The sequence below is a fragment of the Coloeus monedula genome, assembly GCF_965178545.1.
Source record: "Coloeus monedula genome assembly, chromosome: 5".
In the NCBI taxonomy this organism is placed as follows: Eukaryota; Metazoa; Chordata; class Aves; order Passeriformes; family Corvidae; genus Coloeus; species Coloeus monedula.
The window spans coordinates 16,393,314-16,418,231 of record NC_138785.1 but is presented as its reverse complement, the minus strand read 5'-3'; the positions used below and the strand labels follow the sequence as shown (position 1 = coordinate 16,418,231).

General features: G+C 38.2%; 1 protein-coding gene across 1 annotated transcript in view; it reads right to left on the bottom strand.

Annotated features, from left to right (window-relative positions):
- TTC29 (tetratricopeptide repeat domain 29) overlaps positions 1 to 24,918 on the bottom strand; it is a gene marked incomplete at both ends in the record, with an annotated part of 116,525 nt that overhangs the window by 27,284 nt on the left and 64,323 nt on the right. The window contains 2 exon segments of the mRNA XM_082281276.1: positions 16,137 to 16,374; positions 19,369 to 19,492. Coding sequence (XP_082137402.1) covers positions 16,137 to 16,374; positions 19,369 to 19,492 — 362 coding nt within the window.

Here is a 24,918-nt window from a genome sequence, read left to right as displayed (position 1 = left end):
TGAATGCTGATTGAATACCTAACACCCCATTCAGTGACAAAAAAGAGGCAGGTTCCGTCTCTGCCGGGTACACGCGAGCTGGAATGGTTTATTACATAAGCTGGAGCCTCGCCTCGGCAGTGTGTGCTGCTGTGTGATGCTGCTGCTCATGCATAAGTGGCTGCACTCACCCGCTCGTCGCTTTTGTCACTGCAAATTGTTGTGTTGATCAAGAGGGATCAAAGCGCACCCTCTAGAGGCTAAACAAAACCCCCGGCCCCGCGCACGGCGCCCGCTCCCCTGCCCACACCCGGGGGCTCTCTCTGGCCCCAAGTCACCTCTTGCAAACAAAATGACCAGTCAGTCATGAGAGGGTATTAAAAATAGCAGCTTTGCCTTGGTTTCTCGATGTAAAATGCTAGAAGGGAAGGAGTGCTCCTTTGCAAGTGCACCCTGCATAGCATTGCTGTCCAGGGCTGTAGGGGCGTGGAAATTAAATGAAGAATGAGATATATTTTTTAGCCCGGCCTACAGTAAGAGTCATGCCTTGCTCAGGCTGGACCTCCATCATGAAGCTCATCATGACTTCGAAGGAACATAAAGGAAGCAAAGTGCAGGCAAAAGACACGCTCCCACAGTTTCATGGAAGAGGGTGTATGTACTAAATTCAATAATCAGAGAATCACACAATGGTTTGGGTTGGAAGAGACCTTTAAAGGTCATCCAGTCCAACAAGCAGGGACTTCCTCAACCAGATCAAGTTGCTCAGAGGCCCATGCAACCTGACTGTGGATGTTTCCAGGGATGGGGCATCCACCACCTCTCTGGGCAACCTGTCCCAGAGTTTCATCAGTTTTATTATAAAAACCTTCTTATTTATATCCAGTCTAAATCTATGCTATTTCCATTTAAAACCATTGCCACTCATCCTATCACAACAGGCCCTGCTAAACAGTTTGTCCCCACCTTTCTTAGAGGTTCCCTTCATGTGCTGAAAGACTGCAACGAGGTTTCCTCAGAGGCTTGTCTTTTCAAGGCTGAACAACCCCAGTTCTCTCAGTTCTTCCTCATGAGAAGTGCTCCAGCCCTCTGACCATGTTTGTGACCCTCCTCTTGACTCACTCCAACATGCCCATATCTTCCCTGTGTTGAGGATCCCAGAGCAGAAAGCAGTAATCTGTATTTCTTACTGAAAGTCAATTTCTTAGTATAGAATATTTCCAATTAAATGATGGAGAGCCACTGCTGAATGGAAATTAACAGTTCTGTGTCATTTAAGTAAGACAATTCTACTTGCAAAGGCTCATGCTCGTGGACCTTTTTCCTCAGCTTACATTGAAATTATTGCTTCTTTTCTCATATTTCACATCCTAATTAAATAAAGCACCTGTGTGAAAGAATACCAATTTCATTTAATTAGGGGCAAGAACAGTATTAAGCTATTTTTCCTATATAAATTACTTCAAGAGTTGACCTAAAAGCACCAAAATTCCCCTCGGAACAATACTGTCATGTTAAATCTCCTACACTTTGCTCTCCAACACAGAACTCTGTTCATTAAGAAACAATTTTCTATTAAAGATCTTACTTTTCATAACGAATAATAAAAATCATGATTTTTCAAAAGCATACCATGGATTGATTGTTAGTACATGTTAAACTGTTTCATTATTTTTTCTGTTCATCAAGACAGATCAAATTTTTAGGTAAACATTTGCAATTGCTCATGCATATACTTGCATTGATGTAAACAAGACTGAGCTTGTGTCAGGAATTTGTGTGTAAATGCCGTTAAATGATAACAGCAATTATACCCCTAGTGAGCATAATAAAGCCGTGAAATCCTGAATACCTTAAGGTTAAATTGAAAAGAATCTCCCATTTACAGAGGGATTGCTGTTGGAGGTTCAGAAACCTTCTCAGTTTCCTTGCAGTGACATGCAATACACAAAAAATTACCATTAGTGGCTGTAGTTTCAGTTAAAACTGATTTAAGGAATGTGCTTTGTTGTTTCAAGTATTTCTGCTTACAGCGCTGCTCATATGACAGGAAAACGAGGATAAAGAGTGACTTTGCAACAGGGGAGTGTTGCTCACTTCTGTCTCACACTGTGCCAACACAGAGAAGCACATACTGGAGCTACATCATGTGGAGATGCAGTGTGTATATGTACTTCATGCAGTCAGGAGGTACAGGGTAGAGCACTCCACCACAATCAGCCAGTGGAGACAACTTCGGAATAAGGAAAGATCTATGAAGAGCTAGGATTAATTAAAAAAAAATTGAATTTACTGGGCAGTGTGTCTGTGAATAATCCCTTTTTAAATCAAAACTATTATTTAAAGTATTAAATAAAAAACAAAGTTTCAGCTAACTCCTGCAGCAACCAAATTTTCACCCTCAAGACATGACAGAATCACAATTAAAACAACACTGATGGAGGAAAATTTTTTCATCTGTTTCCAGGAAAACGAGGTAAGAGTTGCTGTAAGAGCACAATCCTTCAGTCTTCTAAGTAATGATTACTTCAAAAGCTCTTAAGCCCTTGCTTTATCCACGGAAACTGAGATTCTCAGGCACATAGGAAACCTCAGTCTAGTAAAATGAAATGCAACAGCCTCCTTAATATCTAGACCACAAAGTTCTGTGTACACAGAAATCACAAGGTCAGGGGAAAAGAAGTTTTCCCTGTAACTGAGACTGTTTATGTCAGACATGAGCAAGTCCCACACACTCATCCTCAGAGACAAATACTTGAAAATGTTTACAGATAGAGAGGCACTGGAGACTCAATGGTTATGAAAACTTGAACAAGAAGCTCAAGTTTATGGAAATCAATAATGGAGAACATATTTCATTTTAAGTCTGACAATTTTCTTCCTTTTTTCCATTAAGAACACACGTCCCCAAACACAATATAAAAACCAAACCAGTGTGTGCCTCTGCAGTGCACAGTGTATGTGTAAGTAAGGGAGAGAAACATCCTTTTTCTCCAGAGAAGCTCCATTAATCAGTCTGGAGATTTCACAGCACAGTGAGACACCTGAAATTGGTAGAAGAAAATCAAACACACCTCTATTTCACAAGGAGTGAAAGAATGTATGGAAGATCAGCTCGCTGCCTGGCCATAAGTATTTCCACAGGATACACTTTCTGTTCAACTATGATGAAGTCATTTTTCTGAAGCAGAGTCTCCTTCAGCAGAATGTTTGCTGGATGCAATTTGAGTGGGTTTTATTGATCATTTGATCTAGTTGAAGATTGATGCTTTTGGTACTCTCTTCCCTTAGTTATAACTTCTGCAGAAGACAAACACAGCCTCAGATTATCTTTTCCATGAATGAGTCCTAAGCAAACAAGAGCCTTGCCAGCTTCTAACTTAGGTAGAAGCATCTCTGTAGGAAACTTTTACTAATGAAGGCAGCTATTGTTAGATCTTAGTTGTGATAGAAAAAAGAGGGACATTTAGAAAAGAATTTGAGTTGGGAAACTGGAGCAAGGGAACTATAGCAGATCGTTTTAAAAGAGATTCTAAGATGAGAAAAAAACCTAAGCCCTTAATTAAGTTGTTATGGAATGGGAAAAAAAAAGAATTAATGAAAAGGGAATAAATGCATTTGACAAGGCCTCAAAAGGTGAGCTATCTGACTTATAAATATTTTGATTTCTCATTGCAGAAGACTGGCAAAACAGGACTCAGTACAGCTTTATGAGAGTGCAGTTGTGAAGGCCCACACTAGTACTGTAATTTCATTTTTTGAGGATATAGATTCAAGTAGTGAACTCTGAACCTAGAGAAAAATCAGTCTGGTTTTTGAAGTATCAAAATATCCAATGTAGAATGGATAAAGAGTCTGTTCAATTCTCCTATTTGTGTTTGTAGAAAGAACATCCTCAATCACAAATAAGGATCTAAAGTATTTTATTTAAGTTCAGTTGCATCCCTAGGAAGAGATGAAGTATGAGTGGATTAATCTGGTAAAATGAATTGAGAAATCTAGCTGCTTTCCTGCTTCAGAAACTTATGTAAGGGAAAGAGTCCTGAATTATGTAAGAGACTTTGAATAACAAAGCTTCACAGCACTTAGGGAGACCATTTAAGAATATGTAGCAACCCTTCCCCCTGCACTGGTTTTTCTTGGGGGTGAAGCCCTTGTTCTTCCTGCCCTTTTGGAGTGGATATCAACCTACCGTGCTCAGCTGAGTGATATGGACTAGTCCTACTGGGCAGTGTAACTGGAAAATAAACAAGGAAACAGCAGCCTTGCATCTGCTCTCTACCTCCTTCCATCAGTCGTGCTCATAAGGAAGAGCTACATTCCATCATATATAATTTATACTTAGACTAAGTAATCTTTATAACCATCCTCTTCAGAAATCACTAGAAAATTTTCTTCTAAATACCAGTATGTGCCAGATAATTCCTGTCTCTTCCATTTACTGCAAAGAGGGAAGGGATGAATTTGAAGAATACAGAGTTTCAATTACATACAACTTCCCATTTTTTTTCTTTTCTCTGCATAATTTTACCCTTTAGAACAGACTGCTGGTGGATGATGTGGAAAATCAATTGCCAGCTTTTTCTAAGAACAGACAAGACAAACTTCTCTCGGAAATTACACAAATACTTTGTATTGTTGCTCCTATATAGGGGCTGGAGAAGATGACTTCCTAGAGTCCTTCCCATTACTATTTTTCGATGATCCTATGCTTATTGTCCTGGCTCATTAAATTCCACAGTTCTGGAAAAGACTGGAGATGATGCTGCCAAGGTGATTTGGGCGTCTTCAAATTAACCCCACAGGCTTTGGCACTGAGAAACACAAAGACTGCCAACTGCTCTCGACTTTTTCCCTAGCCTGCCTCTGATCCTTCTAACTGGCATCTATTCAAAGTAAGACTGAACTTGTACACTTCTGTGTTGAAAGGAATCAAAGTCCCAGAGATTACCAGAGTGTCCCAGAGACAAATATTAGAACCAGATTATTTTAAATAGCAGATTACATGGGAACTAAAAGTAGGTTTGATTGTTCTATCCAAGTATCTCTACGTAAAGAAAACCTCTGCTTCCATGTCTTATCGTATTCAACTCCGATGTCTGAGGCACTTGCATCTTCACAAGTGGTGAATATCCCAAATCTCTCCATCAGATAACAATTATTTCCCCTTTACAGATTGTATTGAAGACAAATCTCTTTCTAACAGTGCCATTAACACATATCAAAAGAAGCCCAGGGAGTATACCCAAAGAAGGCAACTGAGAGGTGCTTTACAATACTGGGAAGCAAATTAGATGAGTTAACATTGACGATAATTTAACTAATAAGCTAAAAATATTACAATACAACTGGAAAGAAGCAACAGAGTAGCAGTTTGTTGTTATTTGGCTTAAAATTTCAGAAGACGCAAAACATTTGCTGTTGCGTCAGCCTTACTGATGCCATTCAGCTTTCAGTGTTCTTATTCAGATATAGACAGGCTGTTAAATGGTGAGAGCCACAAGTAGCAGGTTAAGTTATTCCACATACATAAAGTCTGACTCGAGGGTTCAAGGCTCAGCCTGGCAAGCTAACAGCATGTTCTACAATTATGCAGATAAGAAGCACTTGAGCAAACAGCATTTGAAGAAATGCCATGCTGAAAATACCACAACATCACTATGACACTGAACAGCATCAATTGTGATAGTTGCCTCTTTCTGCAAATATCAGATGTCACAGCATTCAATTTATCTGCATCCAAAAAATGTTTTCAAACTTGCACTGTAAGGAATCTTAGTTCCTGAATTGATACTCAATTCTCCCTGGAACTGAAAGGGATGGAGGGATGTCTTGTATTGGAACCTTCTTCTAGCACTTCCAAAAGACTGACACTGATGTCTTCAGTCCAGTCAAGGAGGGGAGTAACAGTGTCCTGCTGTTTTGGTCCTGTGGTGACAAAATTGATATGAAGAAAGAATTACACTGCAATTTGCACAGTATTACTTTATGCTGCAGCGCGTGCATGGTATTACCAATTCCAGATGGCTCAGGGAACAAGGGATTTAATTTGAAAGAGAAATGTTGCAAGAATCTAAACACAGAACTTGAATACAAGGTTCTAATGACTGAAATGTAAGGCCTAGATCTACTGCACAAGGTACTATTATAGACCACATAGTAAATTTTAAAGTGATGTCTAAAAATCATAGGAAGACCTAAATGAAATTTAAACATAGCCTGAGTAAATGTAGCCTACAAAACGAAAAATAAATAAAAATCAAGAAGCTGTAAATACGAGATGTATTGTATGCACATAATGATGTGTGTATTTATATATTTTATGGGTATAACTGAAGAACAGAGTTCAAAATGCCCTTGAAAATCTCTACACACCGGTGCAAATCCTCTAGATCTCTTATTCAAATGAGGAAATAAAACCCACTCCGAAAATAAACTCTTATTGTCACTTCAATACAAGGTTAAAATGGATCCATTGCTGACTTCATCCATTTGCCAGTTGTTGACAGCTGTCAATACAGAGATTTGATTTCTTTATCCAAGCAACAAACATTACATTCGTATCTTCAGAGAAAGATCTTGACTGTGAGCTGCAGTTTCACTGCCCCAACTCAATTACTGCATTCTTGAACTGCAATGTATTCATTTGTGGGCAGTGGGGCAGCCAGTGGGAGGGTATTGATTGGAGTATAATGTCATGTGTAGCAGCGAGAGTAAGATGAAAAGTGTTTTCTGCTTAATGGGTTGGTATTAAGTAGGTGGGAATGGCTTCTAATTAGCCAACAATTGCTGTGTTTCTCAGTTTCCCTCCCTTCCCTCCTCCTGTCGGTCACCAGCTGCCAATCTCTCTCTCCTTTTCCTTTTTTGTGTGGAGTTCATTGCTCACTGCAGTGAAAGCCTTTGTTTAAAAAAGAGGGCTCCCAGGGTCTCATCTGCCAGGGTACAGCTTGCTGCCTGCGATGAGTAGCAACTGTCAGTTTATTTTATCTCAACCTTTTCATCATTCTGCTGAAACTGGTCGAGTGAAACCACCTGAGAGACCTGAGGATTCAGTACCTACAAGTCATTAGCCAGGACTGCTCAGTCTCTCCCCACACAGCAAGTCAACTGAACACTGCTTAAAATATAGTCCACTTTAACCCCATATTTTCCTACGGACGTATTAGGACTCCTCCTGCATCTTCCACATTTTAGTTGCATGATCATTCCTTAAATATACTACAACTATGATTAGTGAGAAATATATTTTCCCAGCAAATATATTCTTTAGAAATACAAAATATAACACAGTAAAATCTAGTTAATAGAATAGCCTCAGTCTGAACCTCCCCCTTATCTAGGTTATGTTCTCCAGCACAAATACCATACCTAGCAACTCCCCCAATTATTTGAACCTCTGCTTGCCTTGAAGTTTTTGATAATGCAGTTCAAAGGGACAAAATCTACTTATAGATACAGTTGTGGCACCCTCCTCAAATCAATAAGATTTTGTGGGCATAAAAAAAAGCAGTTTCTGGTCCACAATTTTTAACATATATGCAACATTCTCCTCTCTTTGCCATGCAGTTTCTCTCTCTGTTGGTACACACACATATATGTTCATGTACTCCACATGCACACCCACCTTCCAAATGGCTAATGGAGTTGCAGTACAATCACTAAAAACTTATCAAAGTATGTGAGAGAAAGAAATATTTGATTTTGAACTAAAATAAAATGAAACGTATCTAAATCAAATTCCATGTCATTAGCCCAAGCTATCTTTTTCTGGTAACCACAGCTAACTTGTTGCAGTCATTACTAACAGTTTTAATACAGCAACTGAAGTATTGCTTTCCCCTGTACAAACAGTGAGCCTTTTCAAGATCTATAAGAGATGACAAGAATAGAAATCCAGTTATCCTTCAATATATCCGCTGATTTCTTAATGTTTGAAATCGTTAATGTTTCATCTCAATTCTCTTCTTACTGCAGCATAAGTGTGCATACTTGTATGAATATCAACAAAATGAAATATAATTTGATTTCATACTATTCTCAGAACTGAGCTAAAGGTACTAGCGAGGACGAGCTCACTCTTGGAGAATTACACATTTCAAGACACTGTTTGGCAGATTTAAAGATTCTGGAGTCAAAGAACTGGGCTCCATAGCACCCTGAAGTGACATTTTCCACCAAGACCCTGACGTGTGAGGTAAACAGAGGGCTACAAGTGCTGCACCCAGGATAAGAAGCAGTGGACACTGTGCAGCACACGTCCCTCTCTCCTCCTGGTTCGTACCAACTGGTTTTCCTTGACACCTCTGGTATGGTCTGAAGTTCCCATTCCTCAAATTCTTTGGGTACACAACATAAACTGGGCAAGATTACTCTAGAGCACAGGTATCCTCCATTTTTCAGCTTCAGTTTTCTATCAGCAATGAGTTAAATGCACAGTGCTAACAGATGCCCAGTTGGGATGCACAGACACAGTCAGACAGCTCCGTGCCTCCGTTCATGTGACCTATAAATACCAGACAGTGTGAAATCCACCTTCACAAGAAAGACAGGAGTTGAGTGTCGGCTTTCACAGACATTGTCATTAGCAGATGAATAAACATAAGGTCTACTTACAAGGGGTGTTGGGCACTTGCAGTTCCCATTTCAAAAACTGCTGTGGAAGATTAATTCCCCACAGGAGCTGACACCAGCTACACTTTGTTTGACTAATATCCGTAGCAGCTCCACATGCCAAAAATTAAAAAATAAGCCAGAATTTTAAGGAAAAGAAATTGTATTAAACCACTGTAGCAAACATGGAAAAAATATGAAAAAAAACTTGAATAAGAACAATTTCAAATCACCCTCTCCATATCGATTACTCTATTGGATACTTACTGATGCCAATATTGTAGGATAGTAGTTTCATGTTCAAAATGATGTACTTGTATTACACACGATGAAAAATACTGTATAATTACTTGGCTCTGTGGCAAGACTTGTATGAGGCCTTCCATGGGAATATTCTGTATTATAGATAATATTGAATGCTTAACTGAGTGAGTAGAAACAAGCAGATGAGCCTGGAGGCATGGTCATCTACTTAAGCATGCATTTGGATCTTCAAGCTAATTAATCACCCAGCTGTGTACTTAAACTTAGTCAATCCATTCCCACAGGTGACTAAGATCTATCCAAAGGCCATTTTGATACTTCACAATTTTCTATTAACTAACTTGTCAGGATACTCAACAGGAAGTGTGATTCTTTCCACTTCTTTCTCTGATCACAGTATAATAAAACCACAGAGCATGAAGAACAGTGTGAAAACAGTAGGAAAATAGAGAAAAAACTCTCAAAAATCTGCTATTGATTCTACTACAAGCACAAAAGATATACCTAAGAAGATGTAAGTTGAGATGCGAGCTACTGGGGGGTATAGAGGTAACTGACTTACACTCCTTAAACATTGGCATAAACACGCATAAAATTGGAACTCAGAGTGAAGGTGCAGGGCCAAAAAAGGAGAAAGAATAATTTGCAATGTAAAAGTGAAGAACAGGCAAGAAAACACAAGCGAACAGACAGGGAATGAAGAGAAACAAAAAAATAATAAATGTTTCAGAAACAGTTCAAAAAATCACAAAATATCTCTGGTGATTACAGAAAAGAATAAAGAGAGGTGGATTTTTGGGCAAAAGAAATACGGTTTCATAAATACATAAAACTGTGGAAGTAACACTGCACTTTTCAAAACAGATTGGCTCATTCTAAATGAAAATCATTTAAATCTTGACTATCTTCATACCACAGAGTGTTAATAAAACCAGCAATTTGTAACTTAAACATAAGAGGAACATAAAAGGATGTATCTAGGCAGGGAAAAGGATCTCAGAAAAATATCTCTCAAAGATGCAGAAAAGAAAGCTGGCTTGGGAAACCCAGGAGAAAGAAGGTGTTTGATACACTGCCTGTGACTCCTGAGATGACCTAAGGGTTCTGTTACAGAACATACACACTGAACACAGTTTCTATGTCTTGGCTTTGATTTCCTGTGTCCAGAGATTGTTGGGGAGCTTTGGGTAAGGAAGGGTTTGCAGCAGAGAGCTGGTTTCATGTTGGCCTGAGGTCTATACTGGTTGGCATACATGGCAGACAGCACCAATAAAAGATTCTTTACAAAGTCTAAATGACAACAACCATCTCAGTATTAAACAAACCCACAAAAGCCTGATCTCTGGCTCTTTATGAGGATCCATTCTCCCTTCTGAGCATAAACCCACTAGATACACCTCTGCTCGTGTATGCAGCAAAGAAAAGGAAAAGATGGGCACATGTGGAGAGGCCCCAGGGCCACTCCAAAAGTTTTCCAGCTGGCTGTTCCTACTTTGGCCCTGCCACATGCCACAGGGGACTGCCAGAGCACAACTCCTGCGGGCTGTTTTGTTTTGTGACTCTTTTCATCAATGCTGCAGTTAAACCTAAAACTTATAGACACCTCAAATCAAGGATTTCTCCAGAAGTGACCTAACATGGTAGGCAAGAGCTTCAATTTCTTTTGCACCATTCTATAAAATCAGGCAGGACTGAACTTCTGCCCTGAGAATAGCCGCTTTTTAAACTGGAAAGGAACTCCATTTATGTAGAAGTACTGACAATGCAGTGCACAAAACTATGCTAGTTCAGTGCATAAAGCTACACTAAAGGGTCTGACAATATACTGCAATTTGAACATCACTTTCAGTTTTTTTTTTTTCCACAGGAAAGAACAATTTTCCTTATTTAGGAAACCATTTTCTGCTGATCTAGGGAGCTTGTCCGAGAAAACACAGCTGGATGCCAACAATATTTAGCACAGGACGTGTCTAAAGGAAATGCGTGGTAAGATTTAGATGGTTCCATACAAAATATCAGATGGCAAGAAACCTAGATGAGATCCAAATTCTCCTGTGGGTAAAATGTTTTTATGTAACTACTGATGACAAGAACACTCACAATCACAGTCAGGGTGATATTTTTTTGAACCTATAACACCACTTAGTCATAAAAGAACTGCCAACACTCAGCAGACTATGAAGAAACTTCAAACACAGTAATCCATGGTTAAACATGAAAGTGTTCCATGAACCCTCCTCTCGAATATGGTACAGCAAATCCACACACCTGACCTAGATCTGATCCTGTCTAATGATTCCCAATTATTTAAGTCAGTATTTAAAAATAAACCACATTTAAAGCCCCCTGGATGTTGCATTAGTACCAAGCATGAGAACACTGAATATCAGCACTCCCATCTTCTCAGACAACTTCAGCCACCAACAGAAAACAGAACAAGCTACTGCACTCCTGGCAAAACTGACACAGATGTTTATAACGTGTTCTCAGGCCCTTCACTGAGAATCTGGTGCATCTGGCCACTGATCACAGTGTGCTGAAAAACCTCCCTGTCACCCTCAGTTCTTCTCTCCACACTTGATTCTTTCTGTAGTCCTAGAAATAATCACTCTCACTTACTAAAAATATCAGTCTATCTCTAAGCAGACTTAATACATACTTAAAAAAACAAATCCCAACTAATAATAAATAACATAACATATATGAACCACATAAGCTGATTTTCAGAAACATACCTGTTCCATGCCATCCACATCTATACACAAGCATGGTCTATTTCAACCCTTAGTTAAGACCGCATCAAGACTTAGTTAAGAATATTTTAAGACTGTATCTAGCATTAACATAAAAAAAAGACTGATATTTTTAAAAGCTAAAGGTGAGACAAGATAAAATTTAGCAAGTGATGAGTGCTAGGTGATGTGAACAAAGAAGAGGCAGCACAAGTTTACCAAATTTTAAGAAAAAAAAAAAGACAGAATCACCTCTCAATTTTTTTTTCCTAATAATTTTCCTAAATAGATATATTTCAGCATTTTAAACCCTGGTCTTTTTCCAGTAGAGAGCAAAGAATTCTGTTTGAGAAACCCCATAAAAAGGTACAGAAGCCATCCTGTGAATTTCAGTAGGGGACTGAAGCATTTGAACTACTTTCAAAACAGGCTTATTAAAAAGTGAGCCTTGGAGTCTGTACTTGGTCACACACCTCCTTTACATAATTTAAAGTCATAGTTCTTATTTACCAGAGTGAACAATAATGTGTATAATTATATACCCACTGTATATAACGAACAACAGTGTCTATAATTCCCTTACTTCATGTTTAGCTGCATTTTCTGAGAAACCCCAAAATCTGTCTCTAAAATCCTTTCAATTTCTCCCTATTTCCAGACTAGTGCACAGAGTACTGAGAGGGAGGAGGTGACACTAGGAGTTTTCCTGGAATTAGTGTACTTTAGACAAAAGAGAGAGTAAAAAAAAAAGCAGTTTATCACATTATGAAGCAGCCTGTTCTGCTGTTGGACACCATTACCAAAACGGCCCATAAATTACACCTCTCTGCTAAGTTACAGCAGAGAAATGTTAACTGAATTTGTTTAGCATAATCTTTGATCTCATATCTCACTTCTGACTCTCCCATCCTTTAGGGATAATCCTTTTATTAATGAATGACAAAGTTACACACAAGTTCAAGCTAAAACACACCTGGTAAGATTGCTGTTTTCTAAAACATTAGCAATTTTGTGCTGGCCACAGCTTTTATAGAAAAAGGACTATAAAACATCTTAAAGAGCTTTCAAAAATGTGACTCAGTAGGATGAAAATGTAATTTTTTGAACAACACAAAAAGGACAGAGTCACACTGTGGAAAGTACCATTCCTTACATCCATGAGAGGAGGCTGGAGAAAGAATATTGAGGGACTACATACTTGGGAGTAAGAACAAAAGCTCATTGGATTGTATTTTCCAAGCTATAGGTTTAGCTGGAAAAACTGGAAAATGCATGGATTTTAAATTATATTGAAGGCTTCTCAGGTGTGGAATGCTAGAAATAGTCCTGATCATGCTGAAGTTGATGGGACCAGATAATTTCATTGATCATAAGACTTCACAATTGATGACAATATGCAGTATTTAAAAGTATCATAAAAAACTCAAACAAAATAAACACAGGAAACCTATGGTAAAATGTGTCAATTTTGTCAAGTTCTCCAAATTCAAGAAAAGTAAACCTAAATTGTGGTCACACTAGTATGTAGCACAAACTATTGCTCAAGAAAACAACTGAAGACTTTGTAGGATGAGGAAAACATTATCTTTTAAGTCTACTCTTAAAACTGTTCAGATGATTTCAAGCATTCAAGGGCTCTTGCTGAGGCACAGCCCTGCCAGACACAAAAACCTGGACTGAGAGTTGCCAGACTCACAGAAAACAATTTCTGGTCAGCATTTCATGTCATCAACATGCAAAATCTGATTCAAAAATTTCCTGCCTTCAGCGCCTTTAATTATTCTTCTCTCCTCTAGAAGGCAGCAAGTCAGGTGATTATTTATTGAAAGACCTGTGAAATGTTTTCTCATCAGACAGTGTTAGGCTGTGGGCTCCTTTTTAGGACTTTATGTGGAGTCATAATCCTTTGCCTACTGATTCTGCTGATAATATTTTTTATACATTTTACTAAACATAAAAAGAACAATAAAACCATATTTGTTGTTGCAGTGGCATCTCACTATGATATAAATAACTCTCTTGTAAGTGAAGTCAGGTGACTGAGTCAAAGGCAGCAGATAGAAACACATTCTCCTTTGCATTTTTAAACATTGTTTTCTGACAATCCCATCCCTTTTGTCCATGACAACTCTGGTCAAAACGTCTATTTTATTAATAAATGTTGAGGTAAATTGAGTAATTAATGGTTCTTCCTGCCCGGTTATTGAAATGATTGATTCAGAAAATAAGTCTTGGTTGAAAGACATAAGGTAATATGGCAGTACTTGAATTTAAATGTAATTGTTTCCCCACTAGCTTAAGTATTTCTTTTGCCTAAGACTACAGAAACTACTCTTATTTTTTTGACACAGAAAAATTTTTCAGTCAGAACAGTTATAAATAAAAACTTACTACCTTTCTTCTCCCTTCCATTAAATTTCCCTGTGGATTAAGAATTACCATTGTATCTTGTCTTTCTCTGTTCTATCCTCAAAAAGACTGAGAAAAATCTAGTAGATTATCAACACTGAGCTGTTTGAAAGAGCTAGAAATACTGCTCTATTATCACAGCAGGAATTTCCTAAGTGATGAGTTCATCATAGGATGCACAGACATTCTACTGGAAGGTAGAAAAAAGGCTGTACCTGAAACTCAAAGCCAGCAAATCCTAATCTTGAACTGGTGCCAGGTCATGTTTTGCCAGACAAAGATATTAAAAATGTAATGCCAGTACTAACGAGAGATTTGGCACACGAAACATGAGGAATGTTACAGATTGTGCTGACAGTGTGACACTATGTTTTCCTGGATGTAATCTGGGTATCATGAGAGTAAGCTTGGAGCACTAATGAGAAGAATGATATTGAACTGGAAGAGCTGCTAAATATGCAGTAGCCACAGGGTTCCTGGAGTGAACTGGAACTGAAATGAAAACTGCAATACTGGAAGCAACAGAGGGTAAACTAGGCAGAAATACAGAAGGAAGAGAATCTCAGCAGGCAAAACTTGTTTGTGGTACCACGCTTGCCAGGACATAAAGGGCTTTTCTAATCATAGTCTGTTTATCCCTGAAGTACAGTTAAAGAGGAGCAGGAATCTCGAGCTTAAAGGGGCACATATAATTTCAGGATATAAATGAGTTTCACAACTGACTGGAAAAAGCGATATATAACAGAAAACCCCTTAAGGTGCAAGAGCTCAAATTCATATTGGAGATACAAAGTTCATTCCATGTCTTTGAGGTTCCTGTGGTTTTTTTGCTGTTGCCATTGTTGATTTTTGTTTGCCTCCTATTTGTATCAGCTACAGACATAAACAGATATAAAATTCTTTATGGATTCTTTTTTTGACCATCTCTGTTGGAATTCTCGGCATTTGCACTACAGGTCTAGACAGGAGACATGCATCCAAATAACTCGGACAGTCAACAAAATCTCTTAGTGTGCTAAATGTTCACTTATTGAGACACAAATCACAAATACAGCCATTGAAAAAGTGCTACCATCACTAGAACTTTCAACAGAATGCTATCTAATTTATCTCTTCAGCCTGCAAATGAATGCCCGTGTTCCATAACTCTCAGTAGCTCCAGTGTTGCCTCTTGTATCCTGACTCCTGTTAAATTACTAATATCTTCAATTACCACTTATTTTATATACAAAATTCACCACTGAAGTTTTACTTAATTTTCCACTTCTATGAAAGGGTGAGATACACAAGAAAACAGCAGCCAGGCAGTTCTTTGTCTTTATGAGTAGGATTACTGAGGGAATAACATGGTAACAGAAGCTCCATATTGTGACCACCCCAGCTCTCGTTTGTTTCCACTGTACTCCAGATTCACACTCTTCACAGGAATGCAGAGGAGGAAGTTTTAAGGTAGAGTAGACTTATACCTCCCCCTTCCTCAGTACAATGCAGTTTACTACTATCAGTACTTGGAGAGAATGCATAATTCAGTTTGTCTTGTATCAATGTATTGTACAAGGGAAAAAAGAGCAAAGAAGATTTAACCCATGAAGAAGAGGTCTACTCCACACAAAGTCCTCCTCTGCTCTTTCTGAGATACGGAAACATAGTAAAGAAACCAGACTTGGCTTTATTTTTTCCCTTTCTCTCTAACGCCAAGCACAAGGATACAAAAAATAAAGCAGTGTGTTCTTCTGGATTCAGAACTATGTTAGGCAGAAATTGCTTCTCACTTTTAGTATAAGAGATTGTATTTTTGGATGCACTTGAAAAATGTACTGCAAATGAAGATTATTATTATTTTCTTTAAAGATTAAAACAATTATAGTTTGACTAAAACATGTAAATGTGATGTTTTGGCAAGCAGCACTGAAAATATGTAAGTTACCATCCAGAGCAACTACTACCATCCATTTCTACCTGTTATATTGTATTTTAACTTGTTTAATTCAGCCTCTAAAACAAGCGCACTGAGGAGTAAGCCTAGCCTCCATTCTGTACCAGGATTAAACCCAGGAAATAATTTAATAAAACTCTACAAGAAAAATGACTGAAGCGTTGAGGACAATCCAGCACTGGTGTGTTTCATAAGCACTGCCTTACCGCCTGTGAGAGGGTCAGCGCACACGTCACTTCTGCTCTGCTTCCATGCCAGCAGGCACTGCAGGCTGCGGGGATGCGCTGCTGCCGCGGCTACGTGGCTGTTAAACGCCACCATCAGCTGGTGAGCCCTCGCGATGCCACAGTAACTCTCTGCTTCAGCCACCAAGGGCAAATTGCTTAAAGCTTTCGCTGCCTCAGAGGCCTGACTGAAATATTCGAGAGCTTCATTATAGTTCCCCTAGTAAAGGAGAGAAAAAAATAATTAAAAACTATTTGTAGTCACCTGTATTTTACCTTGACATTAGAGCCTGCTCCTCTGATGCCTCAGAGATGTGGCAGCCCACAGAATGACTCATGGCAGGACATTAAGCAAATCACTTTTCCTTGCTGTTTTCTAACCTCTAAAATCCAGATAACACTGCTCATGTTTTTCTCAGGAATTGAATGGTTTTTTGGTTATCTCTGTAGAATTTTGAACACACAAATCCAAGTATATCAATGCTAACTATTAATAAAGATTGCAGCCAGGCCATTAGAAATTACTCCTATTCTTCCATGGCATTCAATATATCTGTGGGAGGAAAGGTCCTAATTTATGGTGGTACTAAATTCTAAAGAATAAATCCTAAAACTGGAAAGAAAGAGGATAATGAAGTGATAGACTTAAAGCACAGAAAAACCCAGAAATTAAAACTTACTCATTTATGGGGGAAGAAGGGGATAACCAAAACCCAGGGGTACTCCTAATCACAAAAAGAGAAACAGTAGGAGAAATGTAACCCAACTGTTGCTGAATAGAAAACTCAAATCATTGATCTCTTTATCCTACCACTGGTGTGGAATTCTGCTGCCTTGATGGCAGAAACTTCCTGACTGAAAACATTTTTAGAGCTGTCTTATCCTTTCACTCTCATCTTGATTTAATAAGATTGAAATTCCCTTCTGCATAGAGACTGGGAGGAGACACTCCAACTGGTACCTGTTTCACTTGAAACCACTTTTTAGGATGAAAATTCCTATAACTGCTAAAATGTTCTTATAATTAAAAAAGGAAAAAAAGAGTAATAGAAATTCCAGTAGTCTTTCAGCTTTGTTTAATACAGCAGAAGAGCAGAATTAGGCCTATGAGGACACAGCAGTGAATAAAGAATGATAAGCTGTAATATAATAAAAAGCAGGAACACCTACCTACCATACTCATGAGAACTATAGCAGGTTAAGTGATGCAATTAGTGAGAGGAATGCAGCAAATCAGACTAAGAAACTTGAAAAAAGTGAAATGAGAAATGACAGAGCGTGTCATGCTAACTTCAGAGTACATATTAAGTAAGCAACCTGCTTAACAAACTGGGGAAAATGAGACCTAATACTCCTACATAACACAAACCCAGGCATTTTAGGAAACAAGAAACATCTGGGTAAAACAACCATGACTAGAAAGCAAACTGAGTGTACAGAATTAAAGAAAGACAGTGCTGGTGAGGAATAGTGAGATGAGAGAACTGTAAAGATACAGCAGCAGTATGGACAGAGAAAAGTGAATTTGGTCAAAGTGACTTGCATTTGGAAGAACAGGAAGAGTTATCTCCCTGGTTTACTAAAGGTCCCCAAGGATAGATCTGGATATAAATAAAGATATCTTTAATTTGATGGACAGTACTACTGCAAATTTTATCACTGGGGGATGTACAGAGTTGAATAAAAGGACCCTAATAATGACTTAACTTAGAGAATACTGGTGATGACAGCTGACACCAGCAAGCAGTGATGCAAAAGAGGAAATGTTAATTTACACTCAGTTTTGGTAAACACTGCTGACCTTGCAGAAAAAAATGGTATAGAAAATAGGGAATTGCAGACATTAAGAATTTTTTATTTATGTTTAAACTAAGTATTTAATATAATTAATAAGATTAAGTTACTGCACTTGTTCCCTTCTATACCACTGCCCCAGCTCAAGGCAGAAAATTCTGAACTGAGAAAGAGAATTTAAAGAATAATGAAATAGAGATTAATTCTTAAAATACCAGTTCTATTGAATTGATTATTAGCAATGGTGGCAGAAGGAATGAAATACAGAAGTAGTTAAATAGAATTTATTATTTTTCAGATTTGGAGAAGAATAATTTGGCACAGTGTCATATCACCCTGCTTTCTGCTAAGTTTCAGATCCACTCTACAGTTACTTCATCAAGTTGTCAAAGACTCAAAAACTTAGTTTTCAATGGGAAATTCAGCATTTATGCTAACAACACATGTAAACAGAAAACTCTCAGGCTAATTTAGAGATTAGAGAATAAAAATATTTTCTACTGCTTATGAAATAAAACCAGGACAAACAGGACAGCAATTTTGGTAGTGGGAGTTCTCTGTAAGAGGAGCCCAGAAAAATAAAGGGGCACTTAGGGGTAGTGTAAGTGAAAAGGGGAAAGTACTCTGTTCAATACATTACACACAGAACTTATGACAAAAAAATAGGCAGCACAAGATAGATAGGGTATTTCCATTTTTATTTTATTCACAGTGAAAGTTTTTCCTAAGTTCCACATTATCCAGCATACAGAACAGATTCTTTTTATTACTTACTGTATCTAAATAATTTCATGTAGCATTTCAGCTCTAAAATAGGTGTTAAAGGACTCAGCAAGAATCTTTCACTTTTGCAGCAATGTCTCTAACCCTTTTGATTTCAAAACCCAGGTGCTACTGCAGTGAGAGTGGTGACAGAAAAGAAAGTCCTTCCACTACTAACAGACCTTTGACAAACTACTTGCTGCTAGAACCCGTTTCATAAATTTGGCTGAGAGAGTGTAGAGAAGAAATGGAGCTAAGATTATAAACAGCTCATTAGCATGCAATGCAGTATATGTTCACAGATAGTGCAATAAAATTTCATTTGCATTAACCAATGACTCTTTATGGGCATATATGGCCCTAATGGTAATTTGGATGCAGATTTTTCAGAACGTGGAAAGTTGGTCCTGATATGAATTTGGAGGCTGTTATTCATCTATTTTAGAACAAAGCTCTGTGTGTTAAATATAATGTGAATCTCCCCCCTTTCCCAGAAAATTAAGGAACATTTCATTTAGTCACAGTGACTTCTCCTTTGGTAACTCCTACAAGATGCAACACTGGGATCAAATCCTCCTGCGTCATCTCATACACAAGACCAGGCTTTACCAAGAAGTAAAGCAAGTTGTTTGAGATCATTACAACAAACAGTACTTACTCTTTCATTGTGAACTTTTCCAAGTAAGACGTTTGCATCCACCAGGCTTTGGCTAAGATGAGTGCTCTCAGCATCCTTCATAAACTCTCCCAAGTATGTCACAGCTTCATCTGATTTTCCCTGACTGAAGCAAAGGACAGGGACAAAATTAAACATTTACTCAAATATTCAGCTTCTTCAAATGCTGAGGATCTGCCCCCTTGTTCTGAAGTAACTTTACTTTGTGGTGACTCATCCATGACTGGATTTTATTTCCAAATGGCCTCTAGCACTCCCTGTGCTGAGCCCAATGAGACTACTCCACACAGAATGTCTGAGGGCAAAACTGGATCCTTTCGGCAAAATAGAACAAAATTTTTTTCAGAATATTGTGCCATATTTAGAGGCCAAGAATGAAAATACAGGTGGATGATTTAACAGGGGTTTTAGACCTTCCGTTTTTAAATTTTTTTTCTACTGAGCTGCTGATAATATTTTCAATTCAGCTGGACCTCACATCCTGACAAAATAGGGGAAGGAGGTATGAAGGCTGTTTTTTCAGTAAAGCTTTCTGTCATTCAGAGCTGCCATTTCATGCTCTAGAGTCTGGTGGTGCAGCAGCAGCTCCATAAAAGTGCTGTATCTCAGTTCTTGGGGGGACAGCCTTTCCCTAGAACACAATACTGCCCTTTGGCTGGGTGGATCAAAGGTGGCCAGGGTCACACAGGCAAACCTATAAACTGTGGATTGCAGGTGCCACCCCCAAATCCCAGTACTCAGAGCAACCTGAGGTCACAGCTGCATCTAACTTGAAAATTGGCTAATGTACTTTGACAATAAAATTTGCAGATTTGCCTTTTTTTTTTTTTAATAAAGCCAGTCATATTAACAATATAAGATCTCAGCAGTGTGACTGTAAGATATAAGACAGACATCTGAGCTTGCTTGTGAATAAGGTACCATGTGCTTTTTTCCTTTAAGGCCGGAGTGTTACTCCAGCTGACCTCAATATTAGCCATGAACTTGAGTCACTAATGTAGGAGCATAGCGTGCTAAATGTCAAGGCACGAAGCAAGACAGAAAATCCAGTCTTAATTAAGGATTTCACAGAAATAGGAGTTTCTGTAAGTGATAAAGTATTGTGATTTATTTTCTCACCATCTTAAGCCACCTTCAAGTTATATTCCTGCAACAAATGACGGCCTGGCATTTACTTACATTACAGTTTTTATTACAAAATATATTAGGGATATGTGCTTTCAAAGTCTGGCAGAACTCTGCACTTCCCTGCTTTATGCTATTGGAGTAATTATAACAGCCTGCCATGAAACAGGAAACACAGCAAAGCTTAGCTGCAAATTGACAATATTGCAGTGATTATCTGTATGTGATGAGAGGGCAAGATTGCTGCAAAAGGATGCTAAATCACTGCAAACTAACATTCTTGAAATGTTCAAGTATATGCTACTGTAAAGCTTAGTGGTCAATTAGCAGACTTGGATTTGCTAAACTTTCCTAATGTAAATATTTTTTTACCATGAGAATATGAAACATACCGGACTGTAAATATTTGCCAAATGTCAAAAGGCTTCTAAATTTTAGAATTAGAAATACATATTTTTTTAACCTATTTTTTTTCCTAAGAAAAGAAAATCAAATGTTTCCCTACAGAAATACAGCATATGATTTATATAAGTTAAAGGACAAGGTTAAAGTGTTAGACAAATATTAATTCCAGTTTTTCTAGTTTTCTATATGCAGTGCACAGGTGCAACTTGAAGAGCATATAATATGGTATAATCATTAAATCCATTCAACCAGACCTTTGAGAGTTAAAAACATATATTCTGAGGAAAAGGACTCCTTGGTCCAAGGAATGAGAATGAAACAGTGCAGAATATTTGTGTATCAAGGTGATTCCAGTTTCCAATTGGGAAAACAGGACTGTTAACACCCACATCCCCTGACAACTGTCCAATTATGTATATCACACTTGGCCTACTGTTTGCAGTAGAAGTAATCAATAAAGGATGTGGTTGAGTGAACATAGATTTTGGTTGAACCAATGCATGAAAACTTAATCATTTACTCAGAGTGGAGAAATCAAATAGAGCAGAGATGAAACAGCCACTAAGGGGTTTGTTGATTGTGCCACCAAGTTTGTGGGCTAGAGGCTGAAAGTAATAAAGCAAATGGAATCAGTGACAGGAGAAAATGTAAAAAGGTTTTCTTAATTTCATGAATTAATAGAAATGTTTTGATGTATTTTTGGCCATTTTTTATTTTTCATATCAAAACCTATGCTCCACATATAGAAAAGTACGCAAATTGCTACGACATATAACCTGTTTGAGGAAAACAGGAATCAATTTGATACATATCAGAAAGGTATTTCTCACTGTTAGAACTTCACTTATGCCAGATAGCGATTGGTTGGTACAGTTTAACAATTTTTCAAAGGAAGTACTTTTAAAAGCACTACAGCTTGAGATATTTTAAGTATGCTAGAAGGATTACTGAAACACCTTATCCTGCACAAGACCTGGTAACATGATAAACAGGTCTTTCCTACTCAAAGGGCTAATATTTTATAGTTCCTTCAAAAATCTACATGTTATTTTATACAGCCATATACTTTCTATCTCCTTAGACATCACCTTCCTAAATGCATAAAATGCAATTTCCAAAAGATATAGTCATTCATGATCCCACAGAACAGTTATGATGACTTCAGCAGAAGAGATTACACATCTACAGCAACTCATTTTCCAGTTTCATGCTAAAATGCCCTATGAGATTTTTACCCCTATTAGACTTTTATGAAAATATGCACCTTTTATAGGATTGCTCATGTGATGGAATTGGATGTATAAATCATGTGTCCACAAGAAGTCATTACCATGGTGGACACTGGCAGAATAAGTCAAGAACATGATGCTATTATGTCAGATTCTTTCCCCTGGAAAATGACATGCCTAAATGCACATGATAAAGATTTTCAGTTTCCCATGGTCTCTGGAAACATCTGCAGCAAAGATTTCACAAAATATTCCAAAGCCCTTCTGAGCGATTCGGGAGGGCTCAGGCACTTTCTCCAACCTGTCACAAGGAATTCAGTGCAAATTCTCACAGACATTATGGTTGTAATGCTTTTTTTTTTGGGAAGAAGTTTTCTTCATGTGAAGATGTTACCCCTCAAATTTAAAATTATTTACACAAATCTAGCCTAAATCATGTAAAAATACAAGTAAAGGAAAATAGAACAAACTGAATACAGGGATTCTGTCACCAGCAGTAATTATTGGTGCATTTATCCAATATGTTCTGAGTCCAGTTCTGGCATCCTCAGCACAGGATAGATATAGACCTGTTGGAGTGGGCGCAGAGGAGGCCACTAAGATGCTCAGAGGACTGGAGCACCTCTCCTATGAACACAGGCTGAGAGAGCTGGGGTTGTTCAGCCTGCAAAAGTCTCCAGGGAGACCTTACAGTATCTGAAGTGAGCTTATAATAAAGGACAAATTGTTGAGCAGGACCTGCTGCAACAGGACAAGGGGCAAGGGTTCTAAACTGAAGGAGGGTTGATTTAGACGAGATGTACAGAAGAAATGTTTTACAATGAGAGTGGTAAAACACTGGAACAAGGTACCCACAGAGGTGGTGGATGCCCCATCCCTGGAAACACTCAAGGCCAGCCAAGATGAAGCTTTAAGTAAACTGACCCAGTTGATGATGTCCCTACTCACTGCAGGGGGGTGGATTAGCTGACATGTAAATATCCCTTCCAACCCAAGCAATTTTATGATACTATCATTCTATGATTCATAGGTGTCCAGACTTTTCTACATACAAGTTTCTCAAACAACTGAAAGTTGCTGAGAACCATCATGATATTTTACAGGGTTGACCAGTAAATGCCTATCACATACCCAAAGCTCTTCAAAGCAGATACATATGTAAGGTGTTTAATTTGGTAAATGCTCTCATGGCATAACTAGCAGATGGTTCTTATAAAAAGTACTGCAACAGCCATTTTCCAAAGAAAGGGTTTATGGTGGGGTCTTCACCATTGAATAGATTAAATCCCTGATCCTGTATATGAGACTGAATTCCTCCTTCACCTGAATCAATCAGAATGTTCCCCTTCTATGAGAATGCCTTAAATACTAAACTGGGGAGTTTTACTACTCTTAGTATCTGCTCCCACTGCTCCTCACCTACTGTTTTCCTTCTTTTTCAAACTGCAACAACTGGAAAGCAGTGGGACTGTGAATTCTGGGATAGGTGAAGACTGCTCCCAGAAGGTGTGGAGTACAGATTTGATGCAGAAGAAAATCACTAGCCACTCCTTCCTTAGGTCTGCTTTTAAGAAAAGAATTGCATTGGCATGGTCTTTCAGATGAAGGGTTTAGCAAATTGACTTCAGAAAGATCTCAAAATCTGCAACTTTTGAGTAAATAAATATATGTGCCCTCATTCCAGAATGCCTAAATCACAGAAAGGAAATTAATATACATGGTTTACCAGGGATGTTCTCTTGACTATCTTAACCCAGCCTCTACCCAGACTTCTGCTTTTTGTGAATACAAGGAGCTCATGAATGCTACTGAGAGCTCAGAAAACTTTTTACTCATTGCGGAACCACTCATTGTAACGGCTGGTGTTTTAGCTACCAAATCTTTCTTGGTTAGGCTTAAGAGAGTTTTAAAACTGGGACCTGGTATTCTTCATCTGTTCTGTGTCTTTTTAAGTATCTTATCCCACGTCCTTACTTAGGATGCTCAGAGTACACGTAGACATGAATTATGCATCAGAGAGCTGAAGAGGACTGTGGTTGTGGCTGGTCCCTATGTGCTCTGATAAGGCCAAGAGACAAGGGATCTGACTCAAAGAGGAGAATTTGCTCTGCACACTGAAATAAGCCTGGTGACAAGTCCCTCTCCATAAACAATTGCCAAGCTCTATCATGCATCATATGCACTGAGGTCTTCAAACATAGGATAAATCAAGAATAAGCTGCAATCTTCACTTTAATCTCTTTTTTCCCTACCTCATATGATAATTTCATTAGACTAATTTATGTCAAAATTATTTGTATCTGAACGAATTCACCTGGAGGAAGATGCTGAAACAAAAATATCAAACACAAACATCATATTTGCAACAAATTTGTACCTAGTTACACATCCACAAACCAGAAATGTCTCCACAGAAGTGAGTGTAATAAATGGAAGCTTAACGTTCAGAAAATATTACACTAAGACACCTAGTGAAGCCTGCTACATTCTTCCAGGTTTTCTCTCTTTTTTAAACCTGGAAAATAGGCCTGCATTTCTATTTTCTGGTAAGGTAAGGTCCCCCTCTCAAACAAACAAACAAAAAAAACCCCAACAGCTTAAAAAGCCCTCAAAATGTGGAAGAAAAAGGACATATTATAGTTTACAGGTAAAGAAAACCTGGGACCATACACTTTAAAAAACGTGTAACAGTTTAAAATAACTTCCAATGAAAGGGTCACTTACTGCAAGAAGGGCACTGCTTAAAATTTAAGCAGTCAGTAATGGGAAGCGA